Raw genomic sequence first — 24,269 nt, 5'->3', positions numbered from 1 at the left:
TGGGGGTCTAGAGGCTAAAGTAAAGAAAGAAGTTGTTTTATTACATGGAACAGTTCTTTTGTCTTGTTGTCACCTTTTCCCAGTTACCAGAGCCCTGCCGTTGAGTATTCCTGCATCCCTATCCTGTCTCCTTACCTTGTCCCAACCAAGACTCCATTCCTGCCTGTTTTGTTTTCGATCTGTTTCTGCCCCTTGACGCCGAGTCTGCTAGCCCCTGCTTTTGCCTTTTGATGCCGATTCCTGGACTTTCCGACTACGCCTCTGCCTTCCCCACTAAATAAAACTAAGTTTCTGCAAATTACCTCTGCGCCTGGGTTTCTCCGTTCCCCGTTGTGACATAATGATTATTAATAGTATTGATTCTATTTTACTATATTTAAATGAAAATATACAAATATATTAAGTCGAAATCTTACTTATATTTACTTACTTATAGTTTTTTTGACATTTTATATTAAATAACTCCAATGCAGTATCTGGGAAATGTGAGTTCTTCTACTAGAGCGGGTCAGAATTCTCGCTGCAGAGTTTTGAATCAACTGCAGGCGAGACAGATCCTTCTTGTTAAGGCATGAAAACAAACTGTTACAATAGTCTAAACGATAGACACAAATGCATGGATCTTAAAGTTCCAGATCACGTAGTAAAAGTTTGCTTAACTGAATAAGATTAGTTTAGTGTAATATAATTATTGAATTGTACATTTTTCTCACTCGATAATGAAGGATAAGAGTGTATTGAGGAAGTGTATTTTAATTGATATAAAAATATATAAACTTATATTCACAGACGCCACTGGGGTTGAATTTTTCTTTTTTAATTTTGACTTTTTATCTTATATATCTCAAAAATAGATGGATGTAGGTCAATGAAATTTCCAGGAAAGACTAACATAGAATTAGTTGTGTTTCACAAGGATTTGTCGCTCTCTTTGTTCCTCTTTCCTTATGTGTGTTGTGTGAGTACGTTTTGAACGCTACTGACATCCATGATATATAAAATGATTGCAAACGATTACAAAGTATACAAGCTTAAATAAAGGATTCATTTATGGAAAGAAAATGCAATATGGGTGATGCTTGGCAGGGGTCTGCTCTCTCTGAGTGCTTTTCTTAGTTTCCATCCAGTTTAACTAAGAGACATCAAAGCACCTTCAAATTAGATTTTTTAAAACTCTCAATTGCTAATGTAAGTAAGTAAGTAAGTAAGTGTGTAAGTAATATTTATTTATATAGCGCTTTTCTAGACCAGGGTCACAAAGCGCTTAAACAATCAAAACAATACTCAAAAAAGTATATACTTTAAAGATCAAGATAATACTGAGAACAACACAGGAGTTCCAGAAAATCAAGGAACAAGCCTGAACAAATAGAAACGTCTTAAGATGTTTCTTAAAGGAGTCAGTAGATCATCAAGCGCAAAGAGAGAGGAAGATCGTTCCAAAGCTTAGGAGCAACAGTCTGGAAAGATTTCTCTCCTCTGGTCCTGAACCGTGTTCAGGAACCATCAGTAGATTCTGATCCACAGACCTCAGAGCCCGAGCTGGGGTGTAAGGCTGGATCAGATCAGTGATGTAAGGAGGAGCCTGACCATGAATAGATCTGAAAGTAAGAACCAGAATTTTAAAGTTGATCCTGAAAGAAACTGGAAGCCAGTGAAGAGTTTTAAGGATCAGGAGAAATGTGAGTTCTTCTACTTGAGCGGGTTAGAATTCTCGCTGCAGAGTTTTGAATCAACTGCAGACGAGACAGATCCTTCTTGTTAAGACATGAAAACAAACTGTTACAATAGTCCAGACGAGAAGAAACCAACGCATGGATTACAAGCTCCAGTTGTAAACATGTTCCGACAACATTTTCCTAAGTTTAGAGATTTTTCTCAGTTGAAGGAAACAGTTTCTGGTCAGTTTTCTGCAGTGTTGAACAAGAGACATGTCTTTATCAAATACAACACCCAGGTTTCTCAGGCTCAGTTTGACAGACCGACCTAAGTCACCCAAGTACTGACTCAACCCTGGAACCTTATCATCAGGAGCAACTTTACACTTTTCTAAACACGGACTTGGATGGTGGACGTGTGGCAGGAAACTGGAGTACCTGGGGTACACCACATGTTGAGATGAGGAACCCATAAATGAATCTAAGCTTTATTGGGGTCTCAGTGTGGAGCCTTTAATGAATGTTTTTATTGAGATTTGTTTCATTATCAAGTAAAATCTCTCCATGATTTTCCTACCGGTGACCACAACCAGATCGAGTCGTTTGCCTGGAAAACCTAATGGCACGACGAGTAAACAGCATGAGATGAAGCCGTTCTCTATTCCCAAAAATCCATCCGGGGGCCAATCCACGCGAAAAAACAGACGACAACAGATGGCGCGAGAACGGAGGCTAGCTGTGATGCTCCGGCGTCCTCGCTCGCCGAAATCAATCCAGTGCTGCTCGGAGAAGAGTGTGAATGACAGGCTCTCGTCTGGGCTACAATTACGCAGATTGATAAGACTTAAGAGATAAAGAAGCGAGCAGCTGTGTCAATTAAACACCGAGCCGGAGGAAAAAAAAGAAGCGCGTTCGCTACATTCTGGAGTTTTCGCTCCGTGATTGATTGTCGGAATCAAACTAGCAATTACAAAACGCCGCTGCGAGTCCAAGAGAGTTTTTTTTATTCATTTTTTTTTTATGACGGCGGTACATGTCGTGTCAGAGATAAACAAATTATACACAAGTTTACGACGGCGCTTTAATCAGAGGCGGCGCCGTAAAGTCACATTCTGCGGCGTGGAAGCGCATGAATCATCCGTCGCCGGGTTATCGTTTAGAAAATAATCACGGATCTCCAACGGCATCGTGATCACCTGCCAAACACTCGCTCACTTGACTCGGAAGAAAGAAACACATCATCCACGAGTGCAGACGAGACTTTTGTTGTTTTCTCTTTATTATTTACCGATAAAGCCGGATCGCAGTCTTGGAAACACAAGGAAGAATGTAATTGATTATCAGATTATAATGTGTGTAATATAACTATTAAATATGTGTTGATGTAACTTGACGACTCACAGACATTTATGATTAAGTTCATTATCATACTTTTAAACCAGTTTTTTATTTGAAATAACTCTCGATAATAGCAGTCGTAACTTTTTCAGAGTTGGCTTTATTGCGGAAGGGCGGTCAGGGGAGGCAGGTGAGGCACTGCCTCACCTCTCAATGCGCAATCCATCAGAAACCGCGTTGGTACATGCAATTGACGCGCCGGTTGCTGTATCTCTGAATGTGGCCAATATAATGTTCACAGATATGTTTATTTGCCTTGATTTTCCACAGTCTGGCTGATGTGTTTAACCATTAAAGTTTAATGTTTTTAAGGATCTTATTTAGTTTTTCTCCGATCGGAAATACATCCACAGCGAAAAGGCTAAGTTTGAGGCACACGCTACTGTGCCTCCTTCACATCTCCATTGAGGCAGAGAGACTTTTATAACTAAAGAAAATAAGGTGAACTTTTATAACAAAGAAACAGAGGTTTGTGTGTCGAAGGACTTTATCTACAGATAAAATCAAGGTTAGGTTTGTTAAATCGCTATTTAATGATAAAATGATTACATGGGATTTTTTCGAGAGGGAATTAGAGACGTGTACACATATCGAAGTACATGGTTTCCATCAGACTTTTGAATATGTATTTCTAGCACTTTGACAAGATAATGAGCAACTTTGAATTTAAAAAAACTAACTTTTTTTTTCAAAGCATGAATAATTTCAGTGTAAAAAAATATTAAATGTAAAGAAAAGAAAATTTTAATTGATGTTAACAGTGGATTTCTTTTTTTTAAACCAAATTTCTTACATTTAAATATTAAATCAAATGTAATAAAATGAAATAAGATAAAATAAAATAAAATAAAATAAAATAAAATAAAATAAAATAAAATAAAATAAAATAAAATAAAATAAAATAAAATAAAAATTAAATTAAATTAAATTAAATTAAATTAAATTAAATTAAATTAAATTAAATTAAATTAAATTAAATTAAATTAAATGAAGTAAAATAAAATTAAGTAAAATTGAGCTTATGTATATATTTTTACACATTTCAGTTTAGAAATTTCAATGGCACTCATTCACTTCTATACATACTAATTAAAACGATTGTTTGACTGTAAAGTAAGGTATAAAAACTTTGTGTTGTGCTGAATTTAATTTATTTTTTTGTAATCCACAGAGTATATTTTCTTGTAAAACATATATTCATAATTAATCAGGCTCAACTATAAAAGAATATCATCAATTCTTAACCACCTTTATACATTCATGGAATGAATCAAAGAAAGCTCATCTTCAACGTACTCCGAGGTCAAAAAGAGTCGACGTCTCCCGGGTCTGACCCTGGGCCTCCTCCCAGCTGGACACGAGGAAGATTGTACTCTTGGCTGTTGACGCTCAAATCCACACCCTCTGAATATTGTATGACTTCGCGGGGAAACAATCCCGGTGTTTTTTTTCCACGAGAGGTTGTTGCAGGAATCGTAGGATGAGATAAAAAAAAGTGACAACACACCCTCTAACCGCCGGTTATTACCCTCCGCACACTCGGCACGTTTCCTCCTCCAAACTCCCAGCATCCTCCATCCCTTCCAACTAATGCCTCATCAATCATTCACGCGCTCAGAGTCGCTCTTACGTTCCAAACACACGGTTTTGCACGAGAGGCCGCGACGCTCAGGCCCGGATCTCGAACCCTCGCCCAGCCGAACCCTCAACGTGAAGCCACTTTTCTAAAAGTTCATGATGATGAAGTCTGTCCTCGTGACTCTACTCTGTGACAGATGCTGCGAGGATGTGCCAGACACACGATAAAAAAAAAGAAAAAAAAGAAAAGTCTGCGTGTCTACATTAGAGCTGTGAATTATTGATATGGGTAAACAAAGCAGAGATTGAATGACGAGGCCACGTTTTGGAAAGTCCTGATTTTTCTATTGTCCTCCCTTTAATCGACGGCAAATATTGTCCCAGGGAAGCTGGACGGGGGCGAGAAATGATTACACGAAGTAAAACATTCATGAGCAGACGTTGAACTACTTCTGTCGGCTCCTTAAACTCCACTTTCTTTTTCCCTGATATTTCCATCATTTTTTGGTCGAGTTATTATTTTATATAATTCAATAGACTATAATGAGTTTTCCTTAAGTCCTTAAACCCACAGGGGATCATGGGAAGAATTGACAATGAGATTTTTTTTATCTGACAGTGGAAAGAAAATCCCTTTTTTCTATTTTAATTTTTCATTTATTTCAGAAATAAGATCTTTAAGATAAGATAAGGAAAAGACGCTTTTAACTTCAGTGATCTTAATTATTTATTATCCATTATTTATCTTCCCTTAGCCAGTGCAATTCTTCAATTTTTACAAGATTATATGGAGCTTTTATGAAGTGAAATGAGCACCTTGGCAAATATTTAACCATCAAATGATTACATTTTGATTCTTGAGAGATGCATAGCTATGGAACTAAATCACTTTGAATATGTATTTCTAACATTTTAATTTCAAAAAACCATCCAATTTTAATTATTTTAATGTGTGAATGAATATAGTGTTAAAAAAAATTTAAAAAAAAATTTATATTACATTTAAAAAATGTCAATTTAATCAAATTCAGTGTAAGAAATTTGAACGTTAATACGGATTTTTTTTAATTATATTTTGACATTTATTTATTTAACACTTAGTTGTATTCACTGAATATTGTTTTACACAGTAAATATACTAGTTGTTCTCCCTAAACCATCGATTTTTATATAAATATATTTCCTTGATAGTAAGTAACTTAACTAGTCGTTTTTATTAGAAGAAAAAAAAAGAAATTACGATTATTACTTTTATTACCTTTAACAACTATATATAAATATATACATACACACAGATTGTAATCCCTTTGTCTTATCTCAGGGTCAAGGTGACCCGAAGACCTGAAAACAAATGTGTTATCCCTTGTATTGTCGCTGGGTCAAGGTCAATGACCTCCCCGGCTACTATAAATACATATGCAGGGGTTGAGGTCGTTCACCTTGACCCAGAGACAACCAAAGGGATACCACAAACACATTTATTTTCAGGCCTTCGAGTCATATTGACCCACATTGGTTAACATTTGTGGTTCAAACTGGATTCCCGAGGTCTCACCCGTGTTCTGTGGCGCACAGCGAGCGCAGGCTCAGGTACCAGGTTCCCGTCTGTGGGTACGGGATCCTCAGCTTGGTGATGTTGGACGAGGCGTTGACAGAGAGGAAGAACCCGGACACGGTTTCTGTGGGAGAAAACAGATTTGAACGTCAGCTCCATCCAAGAAAACCTACATTTTTGGAGATAAGAAAATAGTATAGTTGTTTTTTATTTATTTTAAATGAATATGTCAGTGGCTGACATGATATTCTGTCAGGAATTATCAGAAAAAACATCCAAATAAGATGAGTTTGAGTTTGCACACGATTTTATTTGCAATATTTTTTTCAATATATGTATTTAATGCGTCGACCTGAACTATCAAAAGTGCTTCACAAGTTTTAACACAATACAAAAAAACTACATTTTCCTGACAAGCCACGTTATATTATAATATCATTTAGTAACATTACATTAAAACCAAAGAAAAGAAGGGATGAATAAAAAGAGCTTATATATAATGCAAGTAAAGAAGATTTATTTATGTAACGTATGATTAAAAACAAGCTGAAACTTCCATTACATTATTTTATTTATATTTATTTAATTATAAAATTAATAAAAGAATGAGTATTAAAAGGACAAATATGAATAAGATATAAATAGTTTTTAAAAATGTATTCTGAGTGACAAGAAATACTGAGAAATAAAGGGTAAAAAAAAAGTTATATTCACAATTGAACAAACATTTGTGTTGTAAAGCCCAAGATATAACAGTAAAAGTAATTAACGTTTCCACAGAATCCGTTAATGGTTTTTACTCCACGACTCTTCATGTTTGCCACGGTTGGTTTTTCCCGCCGACACACAAAAACAAACTCACGTTTTTGCAAATTAAACTTGTTTATTCAGGAGCTGGAATTTGACAAGAGATATCGACCTCCCGTGTTAATTGCAAGTGTGGAGCTGGAAATAAACTGAAAATAAACAAGTATTTATTCGACACATAAGTGGACACGGTCGGGGAAAAAAACAACTTAATGGAGTAACCTCGGGCTAAAGAGCAAAACACCGACTCGTTGAATATTTTTTCCACTTTAATGATTCATTTGAAATGAATCCGAATTATTTAACTGCAGTTGAATTCAAGGTGATGAACTGTTTTAGCAAAAACACGGAGGAGCTAAAGAATCTGAACCAATGCTGTTTGAAGTAATATATTTACAATATAAAGGTCGATTGTGGAGATATTTAATGAGAATTTAGACAAAAATATATGAAATTAAATGTATATATTGTAATTGTTAAGAGCGACGATAGAAAAGAAAGAAAGGATGTGGACGAAAAGAGCCTTATTTTGACGGTAAATCCAAAATATCTACAAAAGGATGAAAATAAAGTTAATTTAAACTACAATTAATGGTAAGATGCTAATGCTAGCGTTAGCATGGTGTCTTTAAAACTGTTTTGTTTGCGATCACTTGAATTACAAACTTTAAAGCTTAAAAGTCAATATATATTATTCTTATTAATATAATTCATGATTTAAGGGCGTTTTATTTTTAATTAAAGATGAAAAATACGTTTTTTATATATATATTTTTTTAACTGTAAACATTTCCATGGTGTACTAAACCTTATTTTGACAGGAAATCCAAAATATCTACAAAAGGATGAAAATAAAGTTAATTTAAACTAAAAGTCATGGTAAGAGGCTAATGTTAGCGTTAGCATTGTGTCTTTAGAACCGGTTTTGTTTGTGATCACTTGAATTACAAACTTTAAAGCTTAAAAGTCAATACATATTATTCTTATTAATATTATTCATTATTTAAGGGCGTTTTATTTGAAAGTAAAGTAAAAAAAATATATTTTTTTTTATTTAACTGTAAACATTTCCATGGTGTTTAAACCTTATTTTGACAAGAAATACAAAATATAAACAAAAGGATGCAAATAAAGATACTTTAGATTATTTAATTGTGTATTAATTGTATTTAAATACAGTCAATAAAAAGAACGGTGTTGATAATTATGACGTAGATGCACTTTATTTAAAAAAAAATCGATTTAATTTAACAGAAAAAAAAATTAAAATCTCCAGTATTATTTGCTACAATCCCTCTGAAGATAGAGTGTAACTATCGATAAAGTTTTTTTATTGGACTCACCCGATTCACACTTGAGCGACGAGTTCTCGCTGAGGATGAGAGGCATCCCATGGTTCAGGCAGGCGAACACGGTGACGTTGGATCCCTTCACAGTCGACTGCGAGAAAAAAAAAGAAAGAAAACGTGAGTGGAACCATCCGGAACAAACCGGTTTTTCGTGAACTTTAATTTTACAGTCAAACTTCAGAGACAGCAACTGTATAATTGATATAAAATGGAATCTTCATTAACTTTTTAGTTCCAGGGCCGGAGCAGGAAAATCTTGACTTTCTTTTTTAAATCCTTGAAATTTTAATGCGAGTTTACCAGATGGTACTTTCCGTCCGAGAGAAGATGACGTTCTGATTATGACGAGCTTTTCGCTCACGTTTTAAAGTAGAATATTGACCGAGAAAAGATGAAAGTGAAGCTCCTTCTCTATGATGAAGAAAGAAGTCGTTTCCCAGATGCTGACGTTGCCAAACTCTGATAAGCCGAACATTTTCCAGAAGACGACCAACTTTTACGATCAGTGTTTTAACATCTCGCGCAGCAGATCCGTATCATCCGTCTGTTCGTTCAACGAGTCTGGCGTTTTAATTACCGCGCGTAAATACCGTCTCAAAAATCCAATCTTCTTTCACTATTTCCCACGAGAGGTTTCCCGTGGGGAACATGCTTCCTCCTCTCCATGTCCTCGTGTCCAACATCCATCAACCTTCCTATCCTTTCCTATGATTTTTTGCTTCTGACACGTCCACTGAATCTCCTCCTAGAGTGTCCTCTTAAAGGAGGGGTAGGTGTTCTTTAAAAGGTTATTTTTTTCCTTGTGCCCAACATCCTATTTTTTTCCCTCGTGTCCATCATCCAACAACCTTTCTATCCTTTCCTATGATTTTTTGATCCCGACACGTCCACTCAATCTCCTCCTAGAGTGTCCTCTTAAAGGAGGGGTAGGTGTTCTTTAAAAGGTTATTTTTTTTCCTTGTGTCTAACATCCTATTTTTACATCGTGTCCATCATCCATCAACCTTGCTATCCTTTCCGCTGGTTTTTGGTTCCGACACGTCCACTGAATCTCCTCCTAGTGTGTCCAAAACATCTTTTATACCTCTTAAAGGAGGGGTAGGTGTTCTTCAAAGGTAAGTTGTTGTGTCCAACATCCTATTTTTTCCTTGTGTCCAACATCCATCAACCTTCCTATCGTTTCCTCTGATTCTTTTTGTCCCGACACGTCCACAGAATCTCTTCCCAGTGTGTCCTCTTTAAGGAGGGGTAGGTGATCTTCAAAAGTTAATTTTTTCCTCGTGTCCAACGTCCTATTTTTTACTCGTGTCCAACATCCTATTTTTTCCTCGAGTCCAACATCCATCAACCTTCTTCTCATTTCCACTGATTTTCGATTCCAACACTTCCACTAAATCTCCTCCTAGTGTGTCCTCTTAAAGGAGGGGTAGGAGTTCTTCAAAAAAATATTTTTTCCTCGTGTCTAACATCCCATTTTTTTCCCTCGTGTCCATCATCCAACAACCTTTCTATCCTTTCCTATGATTTTTTGATCCCGACACGTCCACTCAATCTCCTCCTAGAGTGTCCTCTTAAAGGAGGGGTAGGTGTTCTTTAAAAGGTTATTTTTTTTCCTTGTGTCTAACATCCTATTTTTACATCGTGTCCATCATCCATCAACCTTGCTATCCTTTCCGCTGGTTTTTGGTTCCGACACGTCCACTGAATCTCCTCCTAGTGTGTCCAAAACATCTTTTATACCTCTTAAAGGAGGGGTAGGTGTTCTTCAAAGGTAAGTTGTTGTGTCCAACATCCTATTTTTTCCTTGTGTCCAACATCCATCAACCTTCCTATCGTTTCCTCTGATTCTTTTTGTCCCGACACGTCCACCGAATCTCTTCCCAGTGTGTCCTCTTTAAGGAGGGGTAGGTGTTCTTCAAAAGTTTATTTTTTCCTTGTGTCCAACGTCCTATGTTTTACTCGTGTCCAACATCCTATTTTTTCCTCGAGTCCAACATCCATCAACCTTCTTCTCATTTCCACGGATTTTTGATTCCAACACTTCCACTAAATCTCCTCCTAGTGTGTCCTCTTAAAGGAGGGGTAGGTGTTCTTCAAAAAAATATTTTTTCCTCGTGTCTAACATCCCATTTTTTTCCCTCGTGTCCATCATCCAACAACCTTTCTATCCTTTCCTATGATTTTTTGATCCCGACACGTCCACTCAATCTCCTCCTAGAGTGTCCTCTTAAAGGAGGGGTAGGTGTTCTTTAAAAGGTTATTTTTTTTCCTTGTGTCTAACATCCTATTTTTACATCGTGTCCATCATCCATCAACCTTGCTATCCTTTCCGCTGGTTTTTGGTTCCGACACGTCCACTGAATCTCCTCCTAGTGTGTCCAAAACTTATTTTATACCTCTAAAAGGAGGGGTAGGTGTTCTTCAAAGGTAAGTTGTTGTGTCCAACATCCTATTTTTTCCTTGTGTCCAACATCCATCAACCTTCCTATCGTTTCCTCTGATTCTTTTTGTCCCGACACGTCCACAGAATCTCTTCCCAGTGTGTCCTCTTTAAGGAGGGGTAGGTGTTCTTCAAAAGTTTATTTTTTCCTTGTGTCCAACGTCCTATGTTTTACTCGTGTCCAACATCCTATTTTTTCCTCGAGTCCAACATCCATCAACCTTCTTCTCATTTCCACTGATTTTTGATTCCAACACTTCCACTAAATCTCCTCCTAGTGTGTCCTCTTAAAGGAGGGGTAGGTGTTCTTCAAAAAAACATTTTTTCCTTGTGTCCAACATCCATCAACCTTCATATCCTTTAAACTGATTTTTGATTCCAAAACGTCCACTGAATTTCCTCCTAGTGTGTCCTCTTAAAGGAGGGGTAGGTGTTCTTCAAATGGTTCTTTTTTTCCTTGTGTCCAACATCCATCAACCTTCCTATCCTTTCCTCTGAGTTATGATTCCAACACATTCACTTGAATCTCCTCCTAGTGTGTGCAAAACTTCTTATATACCTCTTAAAGGAGGGGTAGGTATTCTTCAAAAGGTTATTTTTTCCCTTGTGTCCAACATCATCAACCTTCTTATCCTTTCCACTGAATTTTGATTCCAACACGTCCACTTGAATCTCCTCCTAGTGTGTCCAAAACATCTCGTATACCTCTTAAAGGAGGGGTAGGTGTTCTTTGAAAACCTTCTTTTTCTTCCATCATCCAACTCCTTACTTCCATAAGTAAACATTTCTGCAAACCTTCCTTTTGTTGTAACATCAATGACTGTAATTACGTCGCAAAATAACTCAAAAATGGATGAACAGATTAATATAATATTATGCAAATATTTATTTAAAAAACTGTTTAATTCAACAGTGGAAAATAAAAATGACGAAAAGAGACACACTATTTACTTCTTCCTATTCCAACGAGAAGAAAGAAGGGATGATAAAAAATGCCCTCTGACTAAAATTTTGTTTTTAGCTCGGGCGGAGACGTGTTTGGCTCATGGCCTAAAAAGTTGCCGGTTCAAACCCAGCTCCAGTTAAGATGGTGTCGTAAATGTTTATATTTAATATTCATCTTAAAAGAATGATCAACTAAATATTGATTAAATATTTAGATTTAAAAACATGAATATTTGTTAAATATTTTATAAGACTGTGAAAAGTAAAAAAAAAACGTACATGTTTGTTCAGTTTTAGATTTTTGTCTTGCTGCGTTGCAGCCTACTGCCGTCAGTGTGTGAATGTGTGTGTGAATGGGTAAAAGTTGTTAAATGAATAAATGTAAAAATAGTTTATTTATTATTTATATTTTTGTGCATATAGATCTTAAAAAGTACTAAAAACTGAATATTTTTAAATGTAATGTTTTCTTTTTTTTTTTTTAATCAAATATATTTTCTACTTATTTTGAGAGAACAAATGTGGAAGAAATTAAAAGTAAAAAAAGGAGAAAATGACTACTGTGCCGTGTCTCAAATCGCATACTTCTCTTAGTATACTAGAAGTTAGTATGCATCAGGATAGTGTACATACTAACTAGTACGCAAATTCTCAACAGATAGTATGTCTCAAATCAAACGCTGACGCTACACACTAACAGGAAATGACGCGACAGCTTCTTCTTCTACTACTATTTAACGATGTTGCAATCAGCTGTTGGAACGCTATCGCTATACTCAGAATTGAGACGCAGTTACGCACTAAAAATACTTACTTTGAGTACGCTAGTATGCGATTTGAGACACAGCACTAGTTTGCAACTCTTCTTCGCCTACTATGTGAGAAACCGCTGCTGCCCCCTGCTGTTTCGTGGATCTACCTGTACATGCTATCAATGATATTTCAAATGCTGAATTAAACACATAAAATACTAAATTTTGGTAGAAATCAGCTGTTTGGTGGAGGTTTGCACTCTCTGAATATGTCACCATCACATCCGCAATAAGATACAAAAGACTTTAATCCAAAACACTTTAGATCTTTTCAATATTGCAAAGACTCTTTTTGTCATGTACAAATATTCGCCTCGGAGGAAAAAACGCTCGCCGACATGTTTCAAGCGCTGACATCACCACTGCAGGGAGTTTTTTCATTTCCTCTCCGTAAACTTCCTGAACTTTTGAAAACACATCAAGCTCTTCCCCTCGTGACGGCCTGAAGCTGCGGCAAATGAAGCTGTTGTCAGTTTATCTCCAGCAAGCATCAATTATAGATCACCATCATCTCAACACACACACACACACACACACACACACACACACAAAAAAGAGGAGAGAATTATTCTGCATCTAGTTAAATAAATTGGCTCAGAGGTGAAGAAAAGTCCTGAACAGTGAGAGTTTGAATAACGAGAAGCTCTGGTTCATTAACGGAAAATATGTTTCAAATTAATGCCTCGTTCACGTCGGTAACAATCCGTCAAAAAGCGGTAGAACACACATTAGACTCCGGGAGGAAAGCGATGTTGTAGAGATACGTTTCCAGCAATTATTTCCTGGATAAAGAAGCCTCGCTCGCCCCCTGGCACCCGCCGAGCCTGATGTATATTCAGAGATTTTGGCACATCTGTTGATTAATGCAGTGACTCGACAAACACTTTGCCAAAGCGCTGGGATCCTCAGACTTCTCCGGAGCTCACCATCTGGCCCTAAAAACCCTCCTGGTAAGTCGGAGTCAATCACACCCGGCGGAGTTAACAAATGTGTGTCGCCCCCTCTTCCTCCGCCCCCCTCGAGTCGCCCCGTCTTTCACTCGGATACACAAAGTGTTGATCAAAGAAGAGTCGGCGACTCTACGGTTCTTGACTTTTTTTTAGATCACAAGTCAACATTGGTGTCGACACTTGGAGTCTTCGTTTCTACAGATGGCCATGTTGATCCTTGGAAATCCTGAGAGTACACCTGAGACACTAGCTCTCTTAATTGCGGTACAAAAACCACCAACTAGATAAAAAGAGAGCTCTATCTTTTTCTCAACTCATACTTCTACTTCACTTCCTTACTGCAATCACCATCTCATCAGCAAACATCATTGTCTTTCCTAATGTGTGCCGTGTCTAAAATCGTGCACTTCTCCAAGTGCACTGCTTCACAGTACACTGCAAGACAGTGCACTTACTTACTTGTGCAGTGCGCTGATTTCAACAGGGTAGTACTGTCTCAAATAAAACTCTGCTGCTACGCACGTACAGGAAATGACTCGACAGCTTCTTCTTCTACTACTTTTTAAGGTTGATTGCTACCGTCTGTTGGAACCCTTTTTTGAGTTTTTGTCTTCTCTTTAAGAGTATTGTAACAGTTTATTTTTGTGTCTAAACAAAAAGAGTTTTTTCGCCTGCAATTAATACAAAACTCTGCAGCGAGAATTCTGAGCCGCTCTAGTAGAAGAACTCACATTTCTCCTGATCCTTAAAACTCTTCACTGGCTTCAAGTTTCTTTCAGGATCAACTTTAAAATTCTGGTTCTTACTTTCAGATCTATTCATGGTCAGACCTTCCATCAGTGATCTGATCCAGCCTTACACCCCAGCTCGGGCTCTGAGGTCTGTGGTACTGATGGTTCCTGAACACGCTTCAGGACCAGAGGAGAGAAATCCTTCCAGACTGTTGCTCCTAAGCTTTGGAACCATCTCTGTGTTTGATGATCTACTGACTCCTTCAAGAAACATCTGAAGACATTTTTATTTGTGCTTTTCCTGATTTTCTTGGACTCCTGTGTTTGTTTTATGTTGTCTTGGCCTTTTAGAGTTTTTAAATGTGTAGGTATTTTTAACTTTATATTGCTTTTGATTGTAAAAGCGCTTTGTGACCCTTGTCTAGAAAGGCGCTATATAAATAGAGATTATTATTATTATTATTACTTATCCTATCGCCGACATACGTGTTTTCCCCCCAATCTAAACAAGTTATTAAGTTGTGTTTCATTGTGTTATTACGTCGTTTAGCGACGTATCTCAAGACGTAGCCTCATCTACGTCACTAAGGTGGCGGGTGGAAAGTGTCCATCGATCCACACTACATTTTCTGGCCATTTGAGTGCGCCAATTGAGTGTGCACTACATTTTCGACGACCGGTCTAGATAGCTGTATAGGATGAAGATTTTAGAGTAGCCTCGGATTTCAGTGAAGTCTACTAAAAATAACAAGCAGTGAAAAAGAGAACAAAGAAACATAAACTCTAGATCTTCTTGTTGTACACAAACCAGCCCGAGGGGCTCTTGCTGACTCAGCGTCATGATGAGAAGTATTTGTACACACTTGAAGGTTTTTGCAGGTTGTGCCTTTTTATTTTTTGTTTTATCTGTAGGCCGGTCCGTCAAAATAATGACTTAATAAATAGGGATCCAACTTTAAAAGTAAAATTGGTTTAAAGTGATAGTTCCCCCAAAAATTCACTCAATATCTACTCACCCTCGACTATGGTTGGGATTATCTGTTCCTTTTTAGAATTAAAGAAAAAAATGTTTGTTCATTTTAATGTAGCGACTTGAGCTCAGGTTCATCTTCGTCCAAAAAGACCCTTAAAAACATCCAAATACCTCCATATACTGCTCGTCCGTAACATCCATCTTGTATTGAAGCCTCGACAAGAGGAATTGTTTCAGAAAAACAAGTCTATAGTTTTAGCTTGTTTGGAGCAGAAGTTTAAACAATAACATGCTACACAAACTGGAATTACTCAGGATGAATATCGCAATGCCAGTCTACTGTCTACACTGGAAGTGCTCACAGTATTTAGCCGGAGTACTTCCTGTTTGGAAACGAGCTTAAACCAAGTTTTCCGGGACGAGTATTTTGGGTCGTTTCAGACGAGCAGTATGGAGGTATTTGGATGTTTTTTAAGTGTCTTTTTGGACGAAGATGAAGACAACTGAGCTCCAGTCACTACATTAAAATGAACAAACATGTTTGTCTATCACTCTAAAAAGCAACAGATTACTCTGAAAATAATCCCAACCTTTAGTCAACATGAGGGTGAGTAGAAAATGTGTGAAGTTTGAATTTTGGGTGAACTATCACTTTAATTTATTGATTAATTTATGTTTATAATATTGGCATGGTTCACGGTCCTTCAATCGGGGGTGTCTTCATAGGTGACCCGGACCTATTCTGTTGGGGTGAAAGTCACATGTGGTATAAAGTGTCCTCTAATCTTTCAGTTCAATTTATCAATCAATCCTTAACTCGTCAAAAAGCTTTTGGAAAGTTGTTGTCATCCTGTGACATCATCACGTACGAAGGGACTGGACTGAAAAGGTAACTACACTTAAGAAAACTTTCCGTGGGAAGCGTCCTAAAAATCTTCCCTAGCAACCCCAACTCGATTCTCTCCATGTTGGGAAGCAGCAGTTCTACTTTGAGTGTCTCAACAATGACTGAGCTCCTTATCTTTAAATGTGAGTGGAAAAAAAAAAGAATTCTCTCCGGTTTAATCGGCGATCCTGTTTTTCCGATCACTAGCCAGAATGAGTGACCATAGATCAGAGCAAGAGAAATATAGATCGACTGATACATGGTTCGCGATGATGGTCACATGACCGTCAAGTCACCAGAACATTGGGCACGAAGACAATTTGCCGACCCGCGTAAAGCACTTTGAACAAAGCATCTTAAAACGCGGTCGAGTCCATTCATGTTTCTGAAAGCGATCGACAAAAAGGCGATTTAATTAACTTCTGACCGAAATACTTTGTCGCGCTAATGTTCTGCCGCCGCACCAATATCCTGTTCAAACAATGTCACACCGACGGCCGCCAGGAAACGCATCAAATTGAGGAAGCGAGATTTTCCGATACGTTTGATCCTTCTCCAAATCTTTTATCGGCTCCGAGCAGGAAACTCCTTGTTTGATACAGGACGGCGTGAAGGCCGGAAAAGTGGAATTAAACCCGGAGCTAATATCACAGACTCTCCTTTTTTCCCGTTGCTTCTCATGTCTGCGAAGAGCCTGATGTGTTTAATTTCTGCTGTTGTTTTTGCCATTTATCAGCTTCATCGAATATTCATGGACGGAATTCTTTTATTTATCGCCGCGATTTGTAAAGCACTTTGCGCCGGCGTAGTATGTGCGGTGACATTAATCACGTTTATTGTTCATACTTCTACCTTCCTGAGCCATTATGCAGCTGTTAGCCACGGCTGCGAGCGAAGCAGCCGGAGCGGAGGAGAAAACTCAAGGTCATCCGCTGGAGTGGAAACTGCTAATTCATTGTCTTTTTTAGATAAGTGAGGCGAGAGAATGAAAAGGAAAGTACTTTTGTCGTTCAGAAATTCTCAGTTCGGGTTTCAAATAATCTATTATATAAAGTAAATAAGTCATTTTTAAATCAAAATACACCTATTTGTGTCGTTTTCCCATGTTTTGTTGAGGGATCTTCTGATTTTGAACGGGGTGAAGTGTGGCTCGGGGGCCACAAGCTGCCTTTTGACTGTGTTTCTGGGGTCCACATGAGGTCAGAGTGAAACTATGAATCTGATCATAAGGAGACGTTTCCCACAATATTTTCTATTTTGTAATTTACTTTGATTCATCAATTTGGTGTATAGTTCTTGTCCTATAAAATCAAAGAAATGAAAATAATCAATCAATCATGAATTGAAGCTACACTCATTTTCTACTCACCCTCATGTCAACTAAGGGTTGGGATTATTTCCAGAGTGAACTGTTCCTTTTTAGAATTATGGACGAAAAATAGAGAACTTACATCTTTGTGCTTCGAAAAAGTTTCAGACAGAAACAAGTAAACTCTGTTCTTTTCTCACTTGTAAGCAAACGGTGCTCAATTGTCATTTTTGTCCAAAAAGACAAAATTAAAAACTTAAAAAACTACACTGGGAGCTTATGCAATATTTACCAGTGGTTGTTCCTGCCTGTGTAGCATGTTAGCCTTTTAGCTTCTGCTACAAAAAAGTATAAAATATATACTTCCTTCTTAATTTTCAGAAACAATTTCACATGTGGAGGCTTCAATACAAGAGGGGCGTTAAAGGTGAGTGATTTGGATGTTTTTAAGTGTCTTTTTGGACTAAGATAAAGATGACAACAGCTGAGCTCCAGTCGCTACATTAAAATGAACAAACGTTTTTGTCTATAACTCTAAAAAGGAAAAAATTACTCCCAAGCCTTGGTCGACATGAGGGTAAGTAGAAAATTTGAATTTTGAGTGAACTATGACTTTAATATATCTATAATATATATATATATATATGAGGACATACACTGTACATACATGTTAAAGATACACAACATTGTTCCAATCCATCAATAGATGAAGAAAGAGTGAAGAATGAGTGAAGATGGATGGATTAAATGTGGTGAAAACAAGGCAGGTGAGAAGGAAAGTGCAGACGGGGTGGAAACGATGGAGGGTTTTAAACTGGAAAGTAAAGGCAAGAGTGAGGAGAAAAGAAAAAAGGAGGAAATCAATAGAAATGTGAAAATCAAAATGGAGTCAGTTCTGACAAAGACAACTTTGCGTGTACAATCCTACACATCTGTTCCATCTCACCAGAGACGATACAGTTGTCATCGTGATGGAACATCTGTCTGTCGTGAGCTGCTATCTTTTCACCGCGGTACTTAAGAGATGATTTACATTTCGTAGATACTCAGTGTCTCGTTCGGTTCAATAAGACACTTTATTCAGACGCACGTCGACAGAGCAGCAAGAAGAACCTTAGTCTAAATTCATGTTAGTTCAACTGGAAAAAAAAAAAATCAATCTGGTTACAGTTGCCACGGCAACTTGCTGGACAATGTCAGTAACGCGGAATCGATGATTCGACCTGCGAGTCGAGAATCTGCTTCTCCACTAATTGAGATTCACACCCAGAGCTCCGGGAAAGACGGTCCAGTACTATAGAGCATCGCTGTATTTAAGGGAAAGTTCCCCATCCAGGGGGTCGTCTCTTCCGGGGCAGATGGTTCTTTCAAGTTTGTCTATGTCTCGATCACCTGGAGAGTAACTTACTTGCTTCCCTGTTGCGTGGGTGGATGCCTTTGTCTTCCAGCCCCCCTTTCCTGGGTGTGTCCCGCTTTGTTTCACGCCCTCAGGTGTGAAAAGGGCAGACGAACAGACGTCAAACTAACCGCTGTCATTTTTCTAATTCTGTTCCCAGCTTTTCTTGAAACAGTGTAAATCAGTCTGAGTGAAATGTTGATTGTGAATGTGTCTTCAAACGTTTAAGCTCTTAGATGAAGCAAGTAACTTATACTTTATATTTTGATTATCTTTTAGCATTAATTTAAGTATGGCGTATACGTATAGTGTATAATAATTTTTAATCTAACAGCATACTTAGGATATTTACAGGTATTTTTCCATCTTTTATTCCTCGATTATTCTCTTTAAAAGGTTCTAAGGGAGGCGGGGGGAACCAGGGATAAACAAAGGGTGGCGTAAGAAAAAAGAAAACCTCTGATTCGTTTGGTAAATCCAACTTACTAGCCGTATAGTTCTCGTGATTCCATCCTCCGTGGGTCAGAAACACAGATTTAAGATGCAAATCTTTCGATGTAAAGCAAGTCTGAGACAAAGTACTGAGGGATTAGTGTCAAGGATTTCTTGTCGATCTGCCGGAAACGAGGGCGTCTCTTGCGGTAGATTCCCGAAAAGGGCTCACTAGATAAAAACCGCTCTGCCGTTGCGGGGGCAATTCCTGGTAGTGGGCTGGCCCAATTATGTCAACGGGGTTTCGTCAATTAAAAATGAAAATTCCCTAGAAGCTAATTCTAGGAGGCAATTACTGTCAAATAAAAGCAACCTCAAATCTGCAAAAAAAAAGGGTATTTGGCATTCAAGACGCTTAAATAGAACCCCAAAGATTTCTTCTTCCTTCTTCACATCCGATCTATTTGATGTGTTTTTTTGACCCGTCAAATCTGCAAGAAGTAAAAACCATGTGGAGTTTATCTTTAAACATCAGGTCTACCGAAAGGGTATAAATAGACATCAAATGATAAATATCAGCGGCGATATCACTCGTGTTGTCACACACCGAGGCCCTCAAATCTCCCGGCGATTTCCTTCCCTTCCGGCCACGACTGAATGGATTCGCCGCCTGAGACCGGCGAGTGACAGATCATCGCTCAGGGGGGCACAAATCTGTCCAGAGAAAAAGGATGTCGCCTGACAAACACAAGCTCTTCACTTGTGCCATCGGAGCGGCCAGTTGGTGTCTCGGCGCCGCGGCTCCGAAGCCGCAAATTAAAATTAACCAAGCAAATCCACAAAGGCTGTTCTCTGGGCTTTTTTTTTTCGACTCTCTCTTCCCGGCGCGAGAGCAGCAGGAAGCCCCGGATCATCATTTACATTTCTGTGCATCCGTCGGAAAATAATCAGCGAGCCCGTGAGTCACTGCGAGCAATCAATAAACGATCCAATTAATTAACCAACCTCCTCCCCCCCCCCCCTCTACGCAAAATGATACATACTTTTCCTTCTGACATTTTGGGAAATATGTTTGTTTTCCGCTGGGAGGTGCGATGATTGATAGTCGGTCGGGGCTGGGTTTTGATCCAAGCTGAGATGAGAGATGAGCGTAGCCTTGCATATCATAAAAATCGAGGGAGTCTGGCGTAAACAGACTGGTGGCATTTCAACCGCGGAAATGATTTTTTACGGCCACGAAAAAAAAAAAAGGTTTACGCTTCTGTCCACATGGGTTTGTTTGTCTATTAGTCTCAGTCCATACACCAGCAGGAGGTGACGGCTGATCACGATTACTCATCATCTGCTGCTCATCCGAGGATTTCGCTTTCACCTCAAACTTTTCTGCCTCTGACAAAGAGGGTTTTGCAACGATGCATCATTAAAGTTTAGGATTTCTATCTAGAGAACTGGGGTAAGGGAAGCAATTTGTGGACGGAAATCAATCAGAGAAAGGGATAGATGACATGGCAGAGTGCCACCTTTTGTGTCGCTAATAGACACTAACTGCTCATAAAATACTTTTGCGCGCATTAATCAATAGACGAGTCCTTGTATGTAAAGCACAGTCAATGTGAGAGTAGGAACTCAAAGTGCTTGAAAACATCATTTTCTGTCTCCCTGTTCCTCCTCATGACCTTAAATGCCTTTGGATGACTTCACGCCGAGCAGTTTCACTTTTTCATGTTTCTTCTGGTGTGGTCGGGAGCTTTATATATTCAGACAATTGACATTTGCCCAAAGTTCAACATCCCATTTCTAAAAGTGACGCCGATGCTAAGTAGCCCAAAGCTGCCGAAAGACTGGAAGTCACGTATATATCCGGACTAATCACAACTTTTACATCATTAAAAAACATCTTTATTTTCACCATAGGCACACACTTCATGGAAGGCACTAAAGGAAGCTCTTTCGTTTCCATTTCTTGTAAACTTGGCCGGATCTTATAGACGGTAGTCATGTTGGGCACCAATCTTGTTGGTTTTTAGGTCTGTTACTCGAGTGGCTAAGTCTCAGATGAGTAAGTTATGAGCTAAAGTAGGTTTTATCACATTTACTCAACCTCATATAATAGTATTTTCTCACTAATTATATGTCTTATAAGTTCTTGTGTGGGAGAGGAATGTGGTGAGTAAAGATGTCTTTGTGCCAGGAGTTAAGAGCTAAATTCCGACCTTGAGCGATAATAACTCGTTCAAGTTTGTCTTTTGTGAAAACCTTTGAAGTAAGTAATCAACGGCTTGTGAGACTGCAACTGATATAATAAAAAAAGCGAACCAACAGCTCTCTGCTTCGAAAAAAGTTTCAGACAGAAACAAGTAAACTCTGTTCTTTTCTCACTTGTACAAGTAAAAAGTGTGACTTTAAACCAGATCTGATTTCTATTCTTTGTTTAAGTAAAATCGTTAAATCATATTCCTAACCTGACAGAAACCATTAGTACATCTGGATTTTTATACACTGGATACACTGGAAGCCATTGCAGTTTGTGTTGGTGTTATCTAACATGGGACATTGTCAGTTTGAAGACAAGACATCTGAGGGTACAAGACCCGCCAGGGGGGAATCATCAAGATCGAAGATGACAAGAATCTGTCACTTTTCTTGAATTTGTGAAACATTAATTGTCAATCCGTACAGGGGTGTCTGAGTCAATCACACAAGGGGTCAAAATATTTTTGCAGTCCAAGTCACAGGCCTAACAAAATGTATATTTACCAAACAGGAAGTATGACTTTGATATTGTATTTCAAATCTTTGAGGGTGAAATTATCTTAACTATCTCTGTGTTTGTTCAAATATCTTAACTTCAACCTCAGTTTAACTCTTACTCTGAACATCTTTAACCTCTATTCCTTATTTTATCTTAAATCAATGGCATCTTTATAGGACAACATCTCAACATGACTATCAATCTACTTTGCCACAACAAAACAATAAAAATGACAATAATATTTGTTCAAATGCTACTATAAAAGAGGATTTTGTGAGAGCTTCGGTGACTAAGCTGGACCCAAAATATATCATCGCTTATACCAGCCTTTTATCTTCCATACGACCTCCTTCAGACACAATAGTCTATGATAAAGAAAATACTATTATGCAGCTCGGGGGGGGCTTCCTTGTTTTTAAACATGAATAAGTGATGAGCCACCAAAGGAAGATCTGGAATTTATTACTATTATCCATCCATCTAGCTACAATGGCCAACCCTTAAGAGAGTGTCCATGTGAGGGTGAATAGAGAAGGACAACCACTTACACCATCACATCTATCAAACTAACAAGAGTCACAATTCTTGTTGTAAGATGGTAGTACTTACATTTCACCACTTAAGAACTTTAATAGAAGGGCCATATAGTTTGGAGTGAAAGTCGGCTGCAATACGTCTAAATTACTAATGGCTGCCACTTGTTGATCACTAAAAAAAATGGGCTTTTGTTCAGAAACCATCGTTGATCCAGGCGATAAATCCGTTACCACACCCCTCAGCCGACGGCATCCTTGAGCAAGGTGGTGATTTGACAACTCCCAACATCCGTGTGCGCACACGTGAGTGAGATTGAGTGAATGAGGTAAACATTGTGAAGCACTCAGAGGGCTGTTAAAGTTGATAAATCGTGCTATGAATTGAGTCCATTTACCATACACCGCAAAACAGCCGCCGCGCTGCGTTTGCTCCGGTGCTTCGCCCCAGACTCGGCCAGACAGTTGTTTATGTGACCTCAAAACGTGGAGTGGTCCAAATGTGAAAAATGTTTCCCAGATGATCGAGAGCCAGACATGGAGTGAGAAATATTATGCCCGTTTTGTAGAGCAACGTGTTCTCTGGCTTTTCATGAAACAGAACATTTTTATAAAGAGAAATTCTACTTGCTTCAACATTTATACCCTTTGCCAAGGAGCTGATGTGCACAATATGTTTATCTGTCTGTCTGTTGGTAGAAAAATATACTAAAGTTTTCCAGAATTGTTGATAATGGAACAAGAAGCAGGTGATAATATTCTGGAATTATACCTGTATTTAGGAAAGTTTAAAAAATGACAATTGTTCTGATATAACAGCCAACTCTTCGAGAGATAAAAACAAGATAAATAATAACATTGCTCTATAAAATACTACACACGATCGAAACAAAGTAACAAAATGTGTCATTATTGTTAACACATACTAGTTCATTTGTAACAATATCAGGTTCGTGGTATCAGAAAGAATAAATAATATATGCCGTTTCCTTTGTATTCTCTGACAGGTGTTTTATTTTAATCGTGTCTTGACATGTGATCCGTTTTTAAAAAATATATTGCACACTGGCAGGTGAAAGACAAGCACTCATTGGGATTATCTCCGTGTAGAAAGACGTCAATGGCTCCCAATGACTATCATGTGTTTTTTTTTTTATTTACTAATGTTGTTATTTTGTAGGGTTTTTTTGGTTGTTTTTTCTGCGATACTTTTCTTCCACACAATAAAGACCAGTTTGTGACAATAACACCCAAAAATAATGGTCCATTTTGCGACAATGATTGAGGACACTTCCTCACTGGTACTCGGGTATCTTATAAAGTCTCCTTGGCCGTGGTATGCATTGTCCCATCGCTTTTCTAGTCGATTAATACTTCTAGTCATTATTATTCTTTTCTAAATGTCCCGCTAAGATTATGCAAAGTAAGACATTTAGGGAAGTTCATGATGTACCCGGATAAAAAGTAAAACAGCGATGGTGACATTTATGCTGCAGAGCAAATATTGATGACTTCTATTGCCAATTAAATAGAGTAAATATGCAGAGAAAGGTGAGTTTGTTGAGCACAGGAGGTGAACAGACAGAGCCAGAGTTGTTTTTCTTTTTGTCCAGATAAGAATTAAACAGCCAGCGAGAAAAAAAACCTGATTTTGATACATCCATGGAAAAGATATGGACTAAAGCTTTGGTGGATTCATAGCTTTATAAAACACTAAAATGAATAAACAGTGATGATGATGTGATAATCAAGACCTGTGGACTCA

At 38.0% G+C, this 24,269-nt stretch overlaps 1 protein-coding gene across 1 annotated transcript in view; it reads right to left on the bottom strand.

The window, feature by feature from the left end:
• Window positions 1-24,269, bottom strand: part of tmem8b (transmembrane protein 8B) — an 82,134-nt gene that overhangs the window by 31,563 nt on the left and 26,302 nt on the right. Inside the window, exons 7-8 of the mRNA XM_087788598.1 lie at window positions 8,340-8,436; window positions 6,190-6,313 (exon numbers count right to left, since the gene is read on the bottom strand). Of these exons, the coding sequence (XP_087644724.1) occupies window positions 6,190-6,313; window positions 8,340-8,436 (221 nt within the window). The remainder of the gene's footprint in view (window positions 1-6,189; window positions 6,314-8,339; window positions 8,437-24,269) is intronic.

This window comes from Callionymus lyra, chromosome 1 (genome assembly GCF_982586985.1).
Source record: "Callionymus lyra chromosome 1, fCalLyr1.hap1.1, whole genome shotgun sequence".
Classification (NCBI taxonomy): domain Eukaryota; kingdom Metazoa; phylum Chordata; class Actinopteri; order Syngnathiformes; family Callionymidae; genus Callionymus; species Callionymus lyra.
The sequence above is the reverse complement of the archived record's forward strand: the minus strand, read 5'-3'. Positions and strand labels throughout refer to the sequence as shown.